Genomic DNA, 18,538 nt, shown 5'->3' with positions numbered 1-18,538 from the left:
TACAAGTTAAGCTTTCTCTCGTTGAGAAAGCTAAAAAAAAAAACAAAATTGGTTCGCGTTTTAACAACGGTGCTGCAGGAATTGGTTTGTGAAGGTGCATAAGCATTTCGGGTGCGCGTGCCGGAAGTCAAGTCGTTGTTACTGAAACTGCTGCGGCGATTTGCTTAAGTCAGCAAGTTATGTAGTAGTTGCGCAAGTTATGTTGTCGAATTGTTGATAGGTGTTATATTAACTCTTCCCCTCTTAGTTCAATCGTCCGCGATCGGTGTTATTGTTGGGCTGCGATGTTGTAATTTGCAGGAACGGGCCTTTCTGCACGTTTGCAATAAATTCTGCTTCTGGGCTAGGCGAAATGTACATTTCTTGTTTTTCTTTGATAATAAAAAATAAAATTGCAGTAGTGACTACTATAATTAAAACAATTGAAATATCAGAACTTAAGCTAATTATTGAGGATACACTGTTTCTATTCTTTAGTAATTTAAAATTATTTTCATGCTGAAGCTGTTTTATGTACAATGCTTCCATCTTTATTTCTTTATTAATTTCGTTTGTATCATTTATTTTTGTTATTACATTTGGTAATACAAATGTTTCAAATATCCTCAAGTTTACATTGAAATATGTTCTATTAGAAATCTTTATCTCACAGTTTTCGAACCTTAATAAAAATGTGCCTTTTTGGCTTATATTTTGTTTATTACAATTTTGGGTTATATTTGAATTAAAATTCTTAAATACAAGGGTGCCTGGTAGCACTTCTATTACATCAGGTTTATTAAAATTTTCAAGCTTACAGCTCGCTTCTTTAAACATTAATATATTGCCTATACATGTGTCTTCAATTCTTATAATATTCTTTTCTAAATTATCCTTAACTTCTAATTGCTACATTTTATTGTCCTCGTCTACAAGGATTTCTAAATGGCTTAGTATTACTGATTTATTATTATTGTTTGGGATGGGTTCAAACTTTATTTTGGATAATGTATTCTGAGAATATTGAGGTATGAGGAGGGATAGGATGATTGTATTTTCCTGAAATAGTACGGCTGTTCTAATGTGGCTGTAACTTTCAAAATTGCTAATATGATTCAGTTCAGTAGGGGTTAGAATGTCCGTTGGCAAGATACCTAATTTAGTTGAAAAAATGATTTGTCCGATGTCATCTACGTGATTGCGTAAAAGCGATATGTCGTTGTTAATTTGGTAAGTATACATGATGAATTGAATTTCGTCCTCTATTGTCTTTATTTTATTTTGTGCTTATTCAGTAAATTCGTTTATGTAACTACTAATAACAGTTTGTTGTTTGTTTATGTGGTCTGTAATGTTCGTTATCTGTCCAGAAAGAAAGTCGCTAATTTGCATTAAATTGTTAACATTATTCGTGGTAATTTCTTCGTTATTATGAATTTGTGTGAGAGCGTCCCTAATTTCTTTTTTATCGTCACTGTCCATGGAGCCTGCTATAAATTTTAGTCCTTTTCCTACGATATTGAGTGAGCCTCGTTTGACTTTGAAGTGCGGATGCACTTTGGATTGAGTCAAGAAATTGTCTGTCTCAAAAGTGATTGATTTTAGAGTGTTAATGTTGCCTGAAATAAGCGATAGCGTTTCTTCATATTTCGTTAAATTGATGAAATGTAAAATTTTGTCGTAATGGTTGATTGTCCTTACTTCTACTGTCTTAATGGGTAGGTACCCGTTGTTGTTAGTAAGATCCTGTATGTCGATTTGTTGTGTGATCACGGTCAATGTCATCGTTAGTTGAATCAGAAAGGTATAGTAGCGGGTCATTATGACTAACTGGAAAAATAATTTTAACATTGTTTAATATTTTTTTTGTGAACGATTTTACCTGACTTAGTTTTAATTGTGGAATTGTAGTTCTGCTCTACAATTTCCTTTCTGTATTTAGAAGATAACTTTGTTCCTATTCTCTTGTCTATTTTTACGAAAATCTCGTCTCCTCTGACGTATTGTTTTAACTGGGTTCGATCTTTATTATGGTACAAAAGGTCGATATTCTGTTTAGTTAATAATTTCCTAGCAGTTTCCTCTCTATCCTTATCTAGTAATTTTGGGTCACTACAACTCTTCTGCCAAAGAAAGCTTCTACGGGTTTCTTTGCGGTAGTGGAATGAATTGAATAATTGTATTCTTTTACTGATTTCTCTAGTAATTCGTTAAAAGAATTATGCGTTTTTTCGCTTTGCAAGCAACGCATGATCTCCTTTAGAGTTGAATGAAACCGTTCAACCTGTTCATTTGAGGAGCTGGTGTAAGGGGCTGTTCGATAAATTTGTATGCCGAACTCATTCTCTAGCATAAAATTTATTGACTCAGATTTAAATGATCTTTCATTGTCAAATACTAACGTTTCCGGTATGAGGGAAAGTAGTATATCTCTCAGAGGTTGCCTGATATCCTCTGCAGCTTTAGATTGTATGGGTTTCGCGACAGCGAATTTTTAAAATTTATCTACGGCTGTCAAAATCAATTGTTTTCCTATTATGAGGATATCTAAGTGAACTATTTGACCAGGAAACCGTGGAATTGGAGTGGCCTGTATTTGCGGCTTTGGCGGATGCCGTTCGTATTTATTAACTTTGCATGTTTCGCATTTTTTCATAATTTTTTTAATTTTATTTGCCATTGCAGGAAAATAATATTTTTCTAGGATCTGCATTCTTTTTTCCTGCAATTCCTATGTGCTCTATTATGGGTGCTAACTATTATTTCTTCTTGCTCTTGTTCATTCGTTATGTCCTTTACCATTATTTGGGTAAACCTAACTTTATATTTGTTAAAGTGTAAGGGATATAATAACTGAATTTTTCCCATAATATGCTCATCCGTTTTTATGCAATTTATGACGGACGGATTGAGGTATCTTTTTAAAATATCTATCAAATTTTCATCAGTATATTCGGGTTCGGTGATTAGATGGCGATGATCGTTGGAAATATAATTTTGAATTGGTAACTCGAGATTACGTCTCTATTTAAGAATATTTGATTTTTGAATGCATTAATAGGTGCTTCAACGCTATATATTAAATTGTGGGATGAACTTTCATCCGAATGAGTCGCTGTAGAGAGCGAATTCAATGGTGTATCATGAGGTATTCTAGACAAGGCGTCAGCTACGACGTTACCCTTTGCCAGGCCTGTAGTATAACTCATAGTTATATTCTTCAAGGATCGCCTTCCACCGCTTCATTTTACTATTGCTATTCTTATTGCTTAGCGCATAGGTTAAAGGTTGGTGGTCGGTCGTGATTTTTACCTTGCGTGAACCGTATAGGAAATTTCTGAAGGAGTTAAATGCCCATATTATTGCAAGCATCTCCTTTTCGTTTGTTGCGTAGTGCTCTTCGGCTCTACTCAACGTTCGCGATATAAAAGCTATCGGCTTATCGTTTTGCGACAAAACTGCGCCTATGGCGAAGTTTGAGGCATCAGTAGCCAGTTCAAATTCCTTTTCGAAATCTGGGAAAGCAAGGATAATGTCCTTGGACGTTAGGGAATTTTTTAATTTTGATAAAAGACTCGATTGCATTTTTATCGAGGTCAATCTTAATGTTGGCCGATTTGTTTTTAGACGTTCGGCCCTCTTCCCCTCTTAAAAAGGATGTCAAGGGTTTGGCGATTTTTGCGTAATCTCTAACAAATCGCCTGTAATATCCTGACATACCTAGAAAGCTACGGAGTTCTTTTAAATTTTTGGGCTGTGGAAAATTGGAAATTGCCTCCACTTTTGCCGGATTGGTTTTTATGCCATTTGGTGTAATGATGTAACCTAAAAATTCCGTTTCCCTTTTAAAAAAAGTTGCATTTATCCAACTGCACCTTCATGTTGGCTTCATCTAGGGTTCTAAAAATTGTTTCGAGATGTTCCTCCTCGGTTTTGCTAAAGATTATTATGTCGTCAATATCCCGATATATTCTCGCAATATATCGTCTAATGTGCGCTGGAATATTGATGGCGCATTTTTCAGGCCAAAAGGTAAACGCGTGAATTCGTATTTTCCATTGTTTATGGAAAATGCGGTTTTTCAATGTCAGATTTTTTAGTGGAATCTGGTGAAAACCACTTTTAGATCAAGTACAGAAAAAAAAAATTGCTGTTGCTTTCAGCTGGGAGATAACTTCTGTTATCTCGGGGATAGGGTACCTATCCGCAGTCGTGACTGCATTGAGCTTTCTGTAGTCGATGACCATGCGGTACTGTTTGTTTCCCGCTGTATCCACCTTTTTGGGTACAATCCAAACTGGGGAGTTGTACGGCGACCTTGACGGCCTTATTATACTATCATTTAGAAGCTTTTTTACTTGGTTTTCTACCTCGCCTTTTAGAGCAGCGGGGTATGGGTAGAATTTCGTGTAAACTGGTGAATCACTCGTTGTCCTAATTTGGGCAACAACTTTGGTTGTATATGTGAGTTTCTCATCGGGTTCTGAGAAAAGATTTCTGTAGGAGTTGACAACGTGATTCATTTTTTTTTTCGTTTGAGGAGCCAACGTTTCCTCTTTTATATTTACTGCATTGACTGCTTTAGGAGGCAGCTGCTTTAATCTTATTGCCTTACCATTTTTTATTTTCATGTAGTTTTTGTTTGTGTAAATTATGGCCCCTAACTTCTTTAGAGTGTCGTTACCTAGTATGCCATCAAAAGTTACTAAAGAAGGCATGAGGTAGAATTTTATCTCCTCATTCATATCAAACAACTTTGATTTTGTATGCTCGCATATCTTTATGCAACCTACAACAGATTTTGCATAGAAGGGCACCTCGTTTGGTATACGCTTCCTTTCCGCTCTCCGCTTTTACTTCAAAATAGGGTAGCGAAGAGCCTATCATGCTTAAAAAAGTAATGCTCGTTTGTTCAACGATATTCTCAACTTCCGCCTGTTATGTGGCTAGATGAAAAGTTCTTTGATATTTATTTGGTTGATGATGAGCAGTCGGCTGAGGTCTTTTGCCATAAGCCTGGTTTTGGGTGGGTCTATTCATATAATTTATCCTACGGGAGTGGATGCTTGGGTCTACATCCATCGGTTCTGGCCGCTGTTGGGGTTTGGGTGGTCTAGGGGGGTAATTGCCGTTATGCTGCCCTATTTGTGGCCGTGGTTGCCAAGTAGATTGGTTTGGCTTGGGAAAATGAGCCAGTTGGGGATAAAATTGTTGTGTTTGCTGCTGCACAAAGTTTCTCCTTGGTGGCAGCTGAGGGGGTTGTCCTTACTTGCATTAGTCGCATGATTTGTGCGAAAAGTTTGGTTCTCTAGCTTCATACACAGATGAAGAGCCTGTGGCAAGTCCGCCGGTTCCCGTATGCCTAAGAGTCTGGGTAAGTCCCCATTTAGTCCTCTTATAAATGTGTCTAGTGCTTTGTCCCTGTATGCCTGTGTCAGGAGGCACAAGGATTCGTTACCCATTTCGAGGCATCCTAACTTGTTTAAAATCAGCGAAAGGTGTGTATACACCTGCTGGTAGAATTCAGGGACGGGTCTGTTCCCTTGTATCAATGTCGTCATTTGGTACTCGAGAGTGGACAAGTCTCTCTTGTCGCCATAATGCATCGTTAGACATTTTGATATGGCCTGCCAATCAAGCGGCGTGTTGTAAGATTCTAAGGCGATGTCGATTCTTATCACACTTAATATGCCAAAATACTTTGGTTGTCCCTTCAATGGCTCGTATATGGCCAAAATTCGATCAACACCTTTCTTCCAGGAGATCTATTCTCCTGGCTGTCCCGAAAAATCCTTAAGGGATTTAACTATGTCAGGAATTTTACCTAATTCCCCTAAATTGTTCCTATGTCTATCTTCGATTTGTTGGTCTACTACTCGCGACGGAGGGGGGTTAAGTACTGACTGTACTACCTGTGGTCCTTATTGTCTAAGTATGTCTGTGGCAATTGTCGATATTAGCTTAGTCAAATCATCTACTGATAACTGAGCAGATTGTGGGGGGCGACAGAAGTTTGGGATGAGGAAAGAATTGGTGGACGAACTAGGTTATTGGGATTTGCCATTTTTACAAAATACTATGTATATAATTATAAATATATTTAGAAATAATAAAAAATATAGCACCGACTCACTGCTTGTAGCGCTGGTTTTGTGCTTGTATTTTCTTCCTTCGTTACGGATTCTGTAGTTAAAGCTGTTGATGCTGTTGTAATTTCTGTTGACGGAGTTGATAGTGTGATTATAATGCTCAATTGGGTTTGGTAGCAGCACTATTTCGATATAGAATTTCACGCTGCTCACAGAACTTGCTTTATAATTCACTTTTAGATTTTTCCTCTTCTATTAACTTGTTTCACAGTTTTTTCTTTCGCACATTCAATGCTCAATAGGATTTGGTAGCAGCACTATTTTGATGTAGAATTTCACGCTGCTCACAGAACTTGCTTTATAGTTCACTTCTTATTGAAAGTCAAATATTTTTACTATCTTTTGTTCGCTTAAGGATAGATTTTTCTCACAGTTTTTTTGCACATTCACTTCTTATTTTATCCTTGATCGTTTAGGGATATTGTTTATATAGATTTTCCTTCTTTATTGTCACACACTTTATTACAGTATTTTTTGTTATTATTCTAGTTTAAAATTTTTTTTTATATCCGCGATTTTAGGCCGACACGTAATGTCTCCTTTTTGCCTAAGCTACTAAGGAACCGATCGATCGACGCTTTTTGTTTTTAGCAAAGTAGTTTTACGTCTAACTTTTTAGCTAAGTTTTTACACTTTTACACGGCGCGAGATACAGGTGGCTTTACGCTCCTTTGCATCTAAGTTGTCCTTGCACTTTACGTGACTTTTAGTACAAACAGCTTTACGCTCGCTTGCAATTCGCTCGGGCGCCAGTTAAGCTTTCTCTCGTTGAGAAAGCAAAAAAAAACAAAATTGGTTCGCGTTTTAACAACGGTGCTGCATGGATGGCAGCGCGACCGTGTTACTTTATTGACTGACAAAAAATGTAACTAAAATTACTGCTTAACATAATTTTATACCTAAATTCCGTCTAGCCTGCAGTGTGGTGGCGTGATGCACTTCCAGGAATTGGCTTGTGAAGGTGCATAAGCATTTCGGGTGCGCGTGCCGGAAGTCAAGTCGTTGTTACTGAAACTGCTGCGGCGATTTGCTTAAGTCAGCAAGTTATGTAGTAGTTGCGCAAGTTATGTTGTCGAATTGTTGATAGGTGTTATATTAACTTGAATAAGAAACATACGATGGTTCTAATAATTTTGTTTATGTATAGAAATATGCTTTTGTAGAACATTTGCTTTCGCAAATATACAGACAAATGTGCAAACGACATAATATATGTATGTATGATTTTTTCGCATTTTGCTTCTACGCCGGTCAAATTTCTATACAAAAATCGGCTGAAATGTGTGAGAAAATAAAAAAATGGACAACTAGGGCAAATAATTTTTAAAAAATTTATTGACAATTAAATATAAATGAAAATACATGTAAATTTAGTTAAATTTATTTATATTTATTAAAATTTCGTTTCGCATTTTTCGGCACTTTCAAATTAATTAATATAAGTAAAATTCACGACTTAACCCGCACACGCCTTATTCGTGCAAAATTTCCAACTTTATGAAAATTGGTGCAATTATTGACACTTCAATTTTATGTAAAGTTTAAAACATGTTTACATATGAATATATAATATATTTGATTTTGGCGCAATTATTGACACTTGTCTTAATATACAAAATTGGGCCAAAACGAAACAATGAAATACATACATAATTACTTTTGCATGTCAATATGGAAATGCCGACGGCAAAACGCAAAGACATATATTGCACATATGTACATACATACATACAAGCGATTTCTTGGTTGAAAGCAAGAATTGAAGCATGAGAAATTGAAATGCCGACGGCAAAACGAAATTGCTTACATTCGTACTTTGCGTGTGAATCATGAAAATATCATCATAATGTTTAGGTAAATCTTTTATATATTTAAAATGAGTTATTATAAAATAAGATCACATATTTAATTAAAAAAAATAAATTCTGTTGGGATTCGAACCTACGCACGTGCTCGTCGTAACTTTTGAAGCGCTTACCACCTAGACCACCATTGACACTTGAATTGCGTTGTCCTAATTATGGTTTGGTTATGCATGAAAGAAATATACAATGGATCGCCGATTGTTACCTCTTTCATTGCTGCTGCTGCTGCGCATATGTATGTTTGTGTGCTTGTTCATTATTGAAGTTATACTGCATTTTCTTTCCTTTGTCTTTCATTTCTGCGAATTCCCAACTATTTTATGTGACCTTTTGTTGAAATACCCTGCGTTGGCCGTTGAAAAATTAAGGTTATACTTTACAGGATTGTTTCTGTAGTTAGTCTTCATTTAAATTTTTTGGAAATCGACCCGCGATGACGAGGTATGTATATCGTTTTATCTGACAGCGTGAGGTTTAAGAAGTTCATTTCTAATTTTGTCTTGTGGCATATTAGAAATGATGTTTCTTTAAAAATCGTTCGCTTACAACGGATAAAACGACTTCTGAGTGGTGATTTCAATGAATAAATTCCTTTTGGTTGAAATGCTCCGCGTTGGCCGTTGAAAAGTTAAGACTATACTTCTCAGGATCATTCATTCCTTTCATTTCTTAAAAGAAATTATTGACCTTTAGAAATATGCATATTTGCATTATTTCGTTGTCATTTTCATATTCGTAGCAATGGAATTTCTATGGCATAAGTAAAGTAATGGCCGCCGATTGTCACCCCTTGCCGCTGTAGCAGCTTCGAATACAAACATGTGTAAATATGTATGTATGTATACGTATGATCGTGAATACATATCGACGCAGATTTTTGCGTGAAGCACCAGAAAGTTGTGCAATTTATGATTTTTAGCTTTTGCCATCGTCGCGAAAAGACAACTTGTTGGCAAAGGCATGCTCGGGGAGATAATAAATTATAATACATTTATAAAATGTGAATTTAAGTTTTCTAGTTTTCTTTCATACAAAATGATATGCATTTCTTGGAATATCACTAAGAAGTATAACTTCATCCGCGCGTAGGGACTCCACGCACCTTTTTTTTCGTGGAGAAAAGGAGTCTTCTTTGACAGCAACACTTTTTCAAATAAGTTTTAAGTTTTCCCAGGTTTATCTTTCATGATGATCTGCGACTTTTTCCACGAAGTTGGATAGTATCCGTAACCAAGAATTACAGTAAAAAGCAAGGAAAGCACCGTTATAGCAATATTTGGTAACTCAATTAGCATTTTTGGAGTAATATTATCGTGTCCTGATGCTTTTTTCGGATTCAGTTTTTTTTTGTGATTCTAGTAACTTCAGAAGTAGAAATCCTTATAGACACAAGTGACTCGTTAACGGTATTGGGCAACTTTGGCAACTTAAAATTGTTCCTTGGGCAATTGGGTTGAAATACCTTTTCTAGGTGATTTGCCAAGCAATTTGCCTTTTCCTCATCACAACGTGAGCAATTACCATTCAACTGTCTTAGAGGCATATTGGAATCTACTGGTGGCATAAAGGACTTTCGGACTTTCCAAAGAGATTTTTGCTCGCTAGAATTTGGACACAGTTTCTTTATATAATTTATCTTTCAGTGGTGCGTTTTCTCATTTACAAGTTTTTCTATTTCATTATTAGTGATCTTTCTAAAACTAACTGGTTTATTGTTTCTTTTTTGTGTTGTCAATACAGCCGCCTTAGTTATTACATCATTAAATTATTCTTATACTTTCATCAATGTCTCTTCCTGTATTTATTTTGCAATAAATATTGATGTGTCGGCTGATATATTTTCTATACTTCAACTAGTTAGTTTTATGAGATGTTAGAGAAACTTTTGGCTCAAATATCATGGGCTGTTCGTATAAAAACTTTATTAGTACGGGAGAATGATCAGATGATAAGTCTGTAGATGTATCAGCTGTCTTAAGCGATCTTTCTAAATTTTTGACTACAGTAAAACCTATTAAGTCTGTTATTTTTTTTCTATCACTATGCCAGTATGTCGGCTTACCAGGAGATATTATATCCAGGTTATTATGCGAATTCACAATAGCGTAGTACAGCTGCCGTCCTTTCGGATTAATAAGTCGTGAGCGCCAATACGTGTGTTTTGCGTTGTCTCCACCTGCTAGAGATCTTTGACCTCGCGTTCCAAAAAAGCCTTTAAATTCCCTATCTGTAATTTTAAAACGAAGTGGACAGTGTATAGCCGCAAGGTTTAAGTCACAATCCCGATTTTTTAGGGATATTGTTGTAGCTTGTAACTGTGCTGTAGTATTAGATTCTAGAGCATAGTGGCTTAACCGATTTCTAACCAACATTGTCGTGCCTCCATGAGCTTTTCTATCCGTATTATTTGTAATATAGAATCTAAAGCCCGGTATATTGAAATTATTTTTATTTGTTAGACGAATTTCTGATATAAGCATTACAATTATATTTTTTCATACAGAAATATAATAATCTGTAATTTATGTTGGTTAGCACCGTTAGCATTCCATATGCATATATTTAGTATGCTCATTTTTTACTTAATAAATTTTGCAGCATTTGATTTTGCGATTTAATTAAATCTTGGACCATGTTTGGCATGTTAGACATAAATTGTGTCATACACTGTCTAAGATTTATAATCATAATCCATTTAGAGGATTTTGCGGCAGTTACATTTGTACAGTGTTGCCTTTCACGACATTTGCAAAGCTTTCGTGAATATTATTATTGTTAGAAGTAATAGGATTTGAAGTTTTACCTGAGGTTGCTATAATTCCATTGCGGGGTGTTTGTAACATTTGGTTACGACGTGCTTGAATGCCCTGTGACAACTTCGATTTCAAATCTTTATATACAGGACAACCCATGTAGTTAGCCGTGTGATTTCCTCCACAATTGCTGCATTTTTTATTTAAATCGTCTTTCCTAAGGGTGCATTTAGAATTGGGACGTAAATGATGACATACCATACAAATACTGCGTAGAGTGCAACATGATTTTACATGCAGTTAGTATATTGTACCGTACCGCTTCTTTTTTGTAGTTCTTCAACAGTTACTCTACGATGCAGCAAATATTTCCAATTATATATAGGACTAGCTGTTACCCTGTGCGTTTCGCTATACCTAAATCGATTAAAACTCTTAAGGGTTTTTACTTTGTGTTTTATTTATTGTTGTAAAACTGTTACTCATTTATAAAACATTTATAAAACATATTGGTATACAACATTTTTGGTTTTTCCACCTGCTGCGTAAATGAATAAGCACCTTGGTGTTCCCACTCTCGAGCATGCGACGAACAATTGGCCGTGGGAAAAGCACGGTTCTTCCAAATTGACGCCGCACACTTGAAACGTTTGCCCTTGCGATTTGTTGATGGTCATCGCAAAGGCAAGACGTACTGGGAATTGCAAGCGCTTAAATTCAAACGGCATGTCCGTTGGAATCATGGGAATGCGTGGCAAGAGTACTACTTCACCTGCTGCCTTGCCATTTAGTATTGTTGCTCCAATCAAATTTGGCCACAATTTTTTGACTGAAAGTCTTGTGCCATTACACAAAATCGGTGGCTTCAGATTTCGTAGAAGTATAATGGGTGAACCGACTTTCAGGACCAAACGATGCGGTGGCAGACCGGGGGGATCCCAAGAATTCAAGAATTCATTTGGATAATTGACTACTTCATCTTGATTTAAAACGCTATTAATCGACGTACATATGTGTTGTAGCTTCTCCTGGCAGTTTTTCTTGAGTGGCAAAATTGATTTCGTTGACGTGTACATTTTTCAGTGCCAATATTGCGCGTTCACTTAAATAATCGTGGCGTTGATAGTGTTGAACAATATTCGGAAATACACTTTCAATCAATTCTTTTTCGATTGTAAAAGTGTACAAGAGTTGTTCGGCAATGTGATCAAACCGGTATCATCGATTGGTATTTTGCCTTCGCCAATGTTCAACAACTGCTTCGAAAACGCCGCAGCGGATCGATCATTTTGCAATTGGACTCGCATGTTGATGGTAAGAGTCAGCCTTTGAACATGTCTCCACAAAACTGACGATTTTAAACATACGTTTATTTCGTCGGCAGGAGTTGATCGAGGAATGACTGACGAAGTTTGCCGAAAATCGCCGGATAATAAGATTAATGCTCCGCCAAAAATTTGTAAATTTGGCGTAAATCTTGCTTTGTTCTATTGAATGCTTCTAATGACTTTTTGTTAGCCATTGGGCACTCATCCCAAGTAGAGTAGCAGCGATGTCTGATGAAGCAATTGCCAGCGCAATTTTCCGCTGTGACCGTATAGTAGCAAGAATCAAAGAGATCAGAAACGTTTTCCCTGTACCACCGGGCGCATTAAGAAAGTAGAACCCACCGGCGTTATTGTCAACCGCTCGTATAATCTTATCATAAGCATTTTTCTGCTGAATATTCAATTTGGTAATGTTAGCTTGTATGAAAGCACGCAATTCATTGCAATCGTATTGTTGTTCACGTTGAAGCTCATGGTCAATGACTGGGCGCAGTAATGCCAAGTTGCGCTAATGCCTTATTCGCAATTGTAAGGCACAGATCTTCAACCAACATCAAAGCAGAATTATACATTTGTAATGTATATAGCAAGTCTGCGTCCGATGCTCGATTACGCGCCAAAATTAATAAGTCCTCGGTCATGCAGTCTTTGTACTTATTCCACAGTTATTGCGGATTTGACGGAAGGCATGTAGATATTATTATGGCGAATAGTACGAGTATTGGTTTTGGATGAGATGTGAGTGATGCGTCAGGAAGTGCGGTGTCCGAATGCATATCATCTTCTAACAAATGCAATCGCTGACATGCTTCACGATACGTCGCACACAACTGACCGTCAACAGTTTTCATATCATCAAATGATCTTGGTCCGCGCACGTTGACTAATAGCAACGTGACTAAAAGCAGACGCAAATAAAAACATTCGGCGTTGTTCGGATGGATTGTGTAAATGCGTCTTATGGCATCGGTTTTACGGGCATTTGGATAACCGTCAACACGCTCCCCTTGCTTTCGTCGTTGAAATGTTTTCGATGATGGATTCCAAGTGAAATATTGTGGTATTTCGGAATATAGCAATGTTCTTCCAAATTCATCGTTTTCAGACAACTCGAAAAAGGTAGTTAGTGTTGTCCCCGGTGGTCGTGCTAGAGTATGCATATTTGAAGTACATAAATAAAAATGGAAAAATTAACCTAAAACTACATCTTAAACTATGTATTTTACCAACACACGCGTATGCAATAAGACCCACCATCAGTGTATTTGCGAACCGCATGGAAGCACTTACGAAACAATAACAATACTAACTTGCTTTGTGTGTGTTGCACGGTCAGCAGAAAACACAAAATCGGTTCGAATAAAAGTAGCAAATCGATGGAATTAAATCTGGAAAAAACACACAATGTTGAAACACTTTTTTTTACACACACCGCGCATTCAAGCGACAATCGAACCACATGGCATCACATATGAAACCACAACAATACTCACTTGCTTTGTCTTGTACGCAGAGCGTTAATCACGTTGAAATAGACCCCAATCACCCCTGAAAATTTCATTGAAATCGGGCAAGCCGTCTAGGAGGAGTATGCGAACAGGAAGTTTTGCCACTTAATTTTATATATATAGATGGGTACCATTTTTTTTGTCACTAGAATTCGGCAACAATTCAATTTTAAATATTGGCTGTAGTACTTTATTTCTATTAAATATATTTATAACAGTTTTAATACCAAAACCGCATTCTTCCAATGCTTCTTTGACTTCACTAGAGTTTACGGCGGACTCTATACCCTTAATTACAACAACTAGGCTCTTAAAACTTTTCAGTTGATAAGAATAATAGTTCTTGTTTCTATTCGATAAAAATTTCACAATTTCCATAAAACTTTTTTCAGTGTAGGACTGAATTCTGAAATCTATATTGCCTTTTTTCAAAAGCACTATATAAAAATTATTAGTACCTACAATTTCACTTAGCAATAAGGGCATTACAGCTACGCTCGCGCAAATATATTGGAGGTGGTTTGGTATTAACGACTGTGGTGGTACCCTTCGCATCGTCGTCCGAACCGTTGCTTAGTAAGGCAAATATGTTGCCATTTAAAATTTCCGATTTATTCTTATTTGGTGAACCCCCTGAATTTTTTTAGGATTGACCGCTGACTTTGAAGGACTCAATTTCCTTTTTATATTAACGTAGCGGTCAATGCCAGTATGTACAGACGAGCCTTTTTTTTATTGTTACATTCTCACCTTGCGTTGTGATTTTCTTCGTTGCCTGCGCGCTTGCTGGTACTTGCGGACTGGTTACTGTCAGCGCTTTTTTTGTTGACCGATTGTTGTTTTTTGCTACATCTGGTAACTGCGTCCATCAGCTGATCGCCGCGATGCCTCATTACCGCCGTTACACTTTCTAATGCCAGTAGTTATTAGTGTTGGCTCGACGAAGCTGAAGTAGGCATTTAAGGAATGCTTGAAATACAGTGGGTTGCCAAATTATTAGAGACAGTCACTAAAATACAGTATAAGTGAAGTATTGGTCTTTTTTAGTTATAAAAAGCTTTAATAATAATAAAAGAGTAATTTCCAAACTAACATAAGAACAAAAAAAAATAAAAATAATTACTTCAAAAATATACTTATGAGGGAGATAAAATATTTCTGATTAATAATCAGTACTTAGTCACATTTCCTTTCGCCTCAATGAGTGCTTTAATCCGTCTGGGCATACTTTCTATGCACGTTAAAGCACTTTCTTTAATCATGGGGTTGTAGTGTCATACATTTATTAACTTTTCAATCAATTTTTCCTCGGCAATTATTATCTCTTTGGCAATTTCGGCCTTGGTAATCTGCCATAAATTTTCTATGGGGTTCATGTCAGGTGAATTGCCAGGCCAAAGTAAAACTGGAATGTTATGGTCTGCCAGAAATTTGGTTATGCTTCTTGCTTTATGACATGGCGCTGAATCATGCATAAAAATGAATTCCTCACCGTCTGGGAACCAATCCTTAAGTTGCGGTAACAGTCGAGTTTCCAGAACTTGTCTGTATTGGTCTTGTCTCATGGTACCCTGTACAATGTAGAGACGTCCAACCCCTTTAGCGACGGACCACACCATTATTTCAACAGGGTGTTTAACCCTCTCCACAATGCAGTCAGGGTGACATTTTTCGCCTGGACCAAGCTGCTCTTGTCGGCCAGAATTTCAAAGGTTGACTCCTCTGAAAAACATACCTAAAAAAAAAGAAAGTTGCTGATTATTTTCAAATATATGATTTAAAAATGGTGTAAGATGACAGTAATAATAATAGCTGACCTTACTCCAGTCCTCATCAGTCTTCTGGCGGTATTTTTGGGCCCAGGCAAGACGTTTTTTCTTCATCGCATCTGTTAACCGAGGTTTCCTTAGCAGGACGATGACCAGTCAACCCTTCTTCCGCTAACCTTCGCTGCACGGTTCTTTTGGATACTAGTACTCCAGACTCTTGAACTAATTGAGTTAAGAGCCCAGCACTTTTCTTCCTATTTTGCAATCAGATGTCCCGAATTTTCCAGTCAGATCGTGATGTTGTTATGCGTTTTCTTCCACTCTTGCCTTTTCTTTTTGGAGAAAGTGATTGATTTTGATCCAAACTAATCTTTATTTTATTCACTTCTGTCTTAGAAACTCCGGCTAGTTTTGCTATGTTCCTTTGCGAATGGCTTATGTGCTGGAGAAGAGTTTTAATCTCTGATTTTTTCCTTCGGGACAAATCACACCCTCGACCCATACTGGAGCAAAATAAAAAAATATTATAATGAAAATCGGCCCAAATTCATTATTTTTTAATAATACAACTATGATACTTACATTTGATCTGCGTTTGTTGCACAAAAAAGATAAAAACTTTTTTTAAATAATTAATTTCAACTTTCACTAAAATACGTGTTCAGCACCCTGCGAGTCTACCGTTAATAAAATATTTGTAGAAAGTAAACAAATACATTAACTCTCAAAATCTACTTAAGACTGAAGTTATCAAGATGTGGAGAACGCAAAAAGTACTTTCCTGCAAAGTTGTTCCTCTTAAAACCGCACTCAACTGCGCCCAAAGGAACAAACTGGGGAAAAATGCGACTGTCCCTAATAATTTGGCAGCCCACTGTAGATAAATTTCAGCGAAAACTTGGCCTAATATGACTAATATCAGCATTTTCGAACATCTGACTTTACTTTATATGACTGGTTTTACACCTTATTTAGCGAACTTAGCCCTTCATTACTTGTTTTTCATATATCTGCTTCGAAATCTGGTGGGTAGGAAGGTATTATTATACGTCAATTGGTCTCTTACCTTATATATAAAAATAAATTGGGATTTGTCTTGTCTTGTTTATAAAAAAAAACAAATTCAGAAAATGTTCATTTTTAACCTCGCTTCCATGAAGAAAAGTCAAAAAATTGGAAAATGCTTAAAACTGACTTTTTCCATACAAACATTTTTTTTCAGTTTTTTTTTTTGGTTTTCCAATTGATTTATTTTTAAATTGTTTGAATCCTTCAATTTCGGTCGTTTGCTTTCTTTATTTCGGCTATTCAAAAGGTAAATTATTGAAAATTATTTAGTGAAAACTTTATGTGTGTTTCATACAAAGTGATCAATTACAGATTAAAATTTGTTACGATGCCACGAAGAGATCGCGCTAATATCGGTCGGCGGTCTTTTTGCCATCAACATACATTGGCACCCCAAGACACATGAACGTGTACTTTCAGGATGCGATGACATACCTGCACGTGCGGATTTATGGACGGGCGAATTTGTTTGTTACATTCACTGGCAATGCAAAATGATCATAGATTACGGAATTATTGAATCAACAGGTTCGTCACGATGTCACAGCATGGCTTTTCAAATAACAGCTACGATATTTGATGGTCTTTATCGAAAAAACCTCAAGTGCGAAATCTCTTAATTTTACAACTATAACTTTTATGATGAAAGATTACCTAGGTGAACGTGTAATCCCACCCTACAATAGTTCTAACTGGGCAAGATGATAGATTTCATTCCACCGTTTCAGAAAATATGGGATGTTCAAAAATAAAGCTAGTACATCGAATATTTGACGAACTATCCGACGGATTCTACTAGTATAATTACTCAATACGTTCCGTAACAAAAAACGCCCACTGAAAATATTTTTCGGCAGAAACATTACCACAGATCCAATACGAGAAAAGCAGATAGAATGACATGGCAAAACTAAAACAAAACAAGTAAGGGCGCTTTCAACTTGCCTGCATCAAATCCAGAGAAATTCCTTAAGATGTAAAACGTCAGCCACAGGATCGGAATCCAAGCAATTTTATAAATAAATATATGTATATCGGAGCGGTAATACTTGTATTTTGTATGTCACTGTACATGCGTATGTCGGAGTGCTAATATTTTATGTTTTTTTTATTTTATTACTGTATCGGGCATGTGCTGGAAATCACGCGATTTCGTTCCGTTTCCGAAATTGCAAATCGCATGAATTAGTTTGGGGTGTGCTGAATTCCACGCGATTTCAGTGAAGTTCGAAGTTAAGTTCGAAACAGCTGATTGTCAGAGAAAAGAAAAAATGTGTTTAATTTTGAGTTGAAGATTTGTGTTAAAATGAGCGTTTTCATTCCTTCTGCTTATTTATTGAATCAAATGAACTGGAAAAGTGATGAAAAGGTTGCGCGACGACTTTTAAGAGACCACTCCAATCCTTTGGATATTCCAGAGCCTGTGTGAGTGCATGCGCAAGGCGTTCTATTAAAAATTAAAACACAACATCTTCATCAGTTTTATTTCGTACTACAGGATAAACAAAGAGGCCTTTCGGAATGTAGTTAGCGATATTGAGCCTTTAATACATCTGTCGTCCATACCTGTTGAGTTGAAATTAGCAACCACGTTGAGATTTCTTGCGGAAGGAGGATTCCAACGGTCTATTGGAAAGGATTCACATATTGCATGTGATAGGACGACGGTGTCAAAAATTTTAAAAGAGATGTTAAACGTTTTAGAGCGAACACAATGTCCAAAGTGGGTAAAGTTTATGAAGTTCATCAGTCCGATTTACATTTTTACAACAAATTTGCTATACCTGGCGTTATTGGCTGCATCGACGGGACTTACATCAAATTACTAAAACCTTCCGACAATGAGCATTTATATTTAAATAGGAAAGGTTGTTTTAGCGTCAATGCTATGATAGTAAGTTAAATAATATGGCTTTCATACTATTGTATATACAAAATTAATATTAACGCTTTTGCAGGTATGTGACTATAAAATGAGTATAACAGCTGTGGATGCGTGCCACCCCGGATCAAGTCATGATGCTTTTATTTTCAATTTATCCAATATAAAACAGTCTCTTTTATCCTGTTTTCAAAGCGGTGACCACAGCTCCTGGTTACTATAGGATTCAGGCTATGC

The 18,538-nt window shown here is 36.5% G+C and overlaps 1 protein-coding gene and 1 non-coding gene across 2 annotated transcripts; both read left to right on the top strand.

The window, feature by feature from the left end:
• The first annotated feature begins 8,358 nt into the window (after positions 1–8,358).
• Positions 8,359–8,565, top strand: LOC120779945. The gene has a single exon (XR_005705767.1). It is a non-coding gene; the product is annotated as a small nucleolar RNA U3 (small nucleolar RNA).
• Positions 8,566–17,472: 8,907 nt separating this feature from the next.
• LOC120779819 lies at positions 17,473–18,248 on the top strand. The gene is made up of 2 exons (XM_040112191.1): positions 17,473–17,844; positions 17,900–18,248. Exons 1-2 carry the CDS (start codon positions 17,726–17,728, stop codon positions 18,246–18,248), a joined length of 468 nt encoding a protein of 155 aa, XP_039968125.1. The 5' UTR covers positions 17,473–17,725.
• Positions 18,249–18,538: the final 290 nt, after the last annotated feature.

Source organism: Bactrocera tryoni, unplaced genomic scaffold (assembly GCF_016617805.1).
Source record: "Bactrocera tryoni isolate S06 unplaced genomic scaffold, CSIRO_BtryS06_freeze2 scaffold_11, whole genome shotgun sequence".
Lineage (NCBI taxonomy): Eukaryota > Metazoa > Arthropoda > Insecta > Diptera > Tephritidae > Bactrocera > Bactrocera tryoni.
This window is presented reverse-complemented; position numbering and strand designations above follow the sequence as displayed.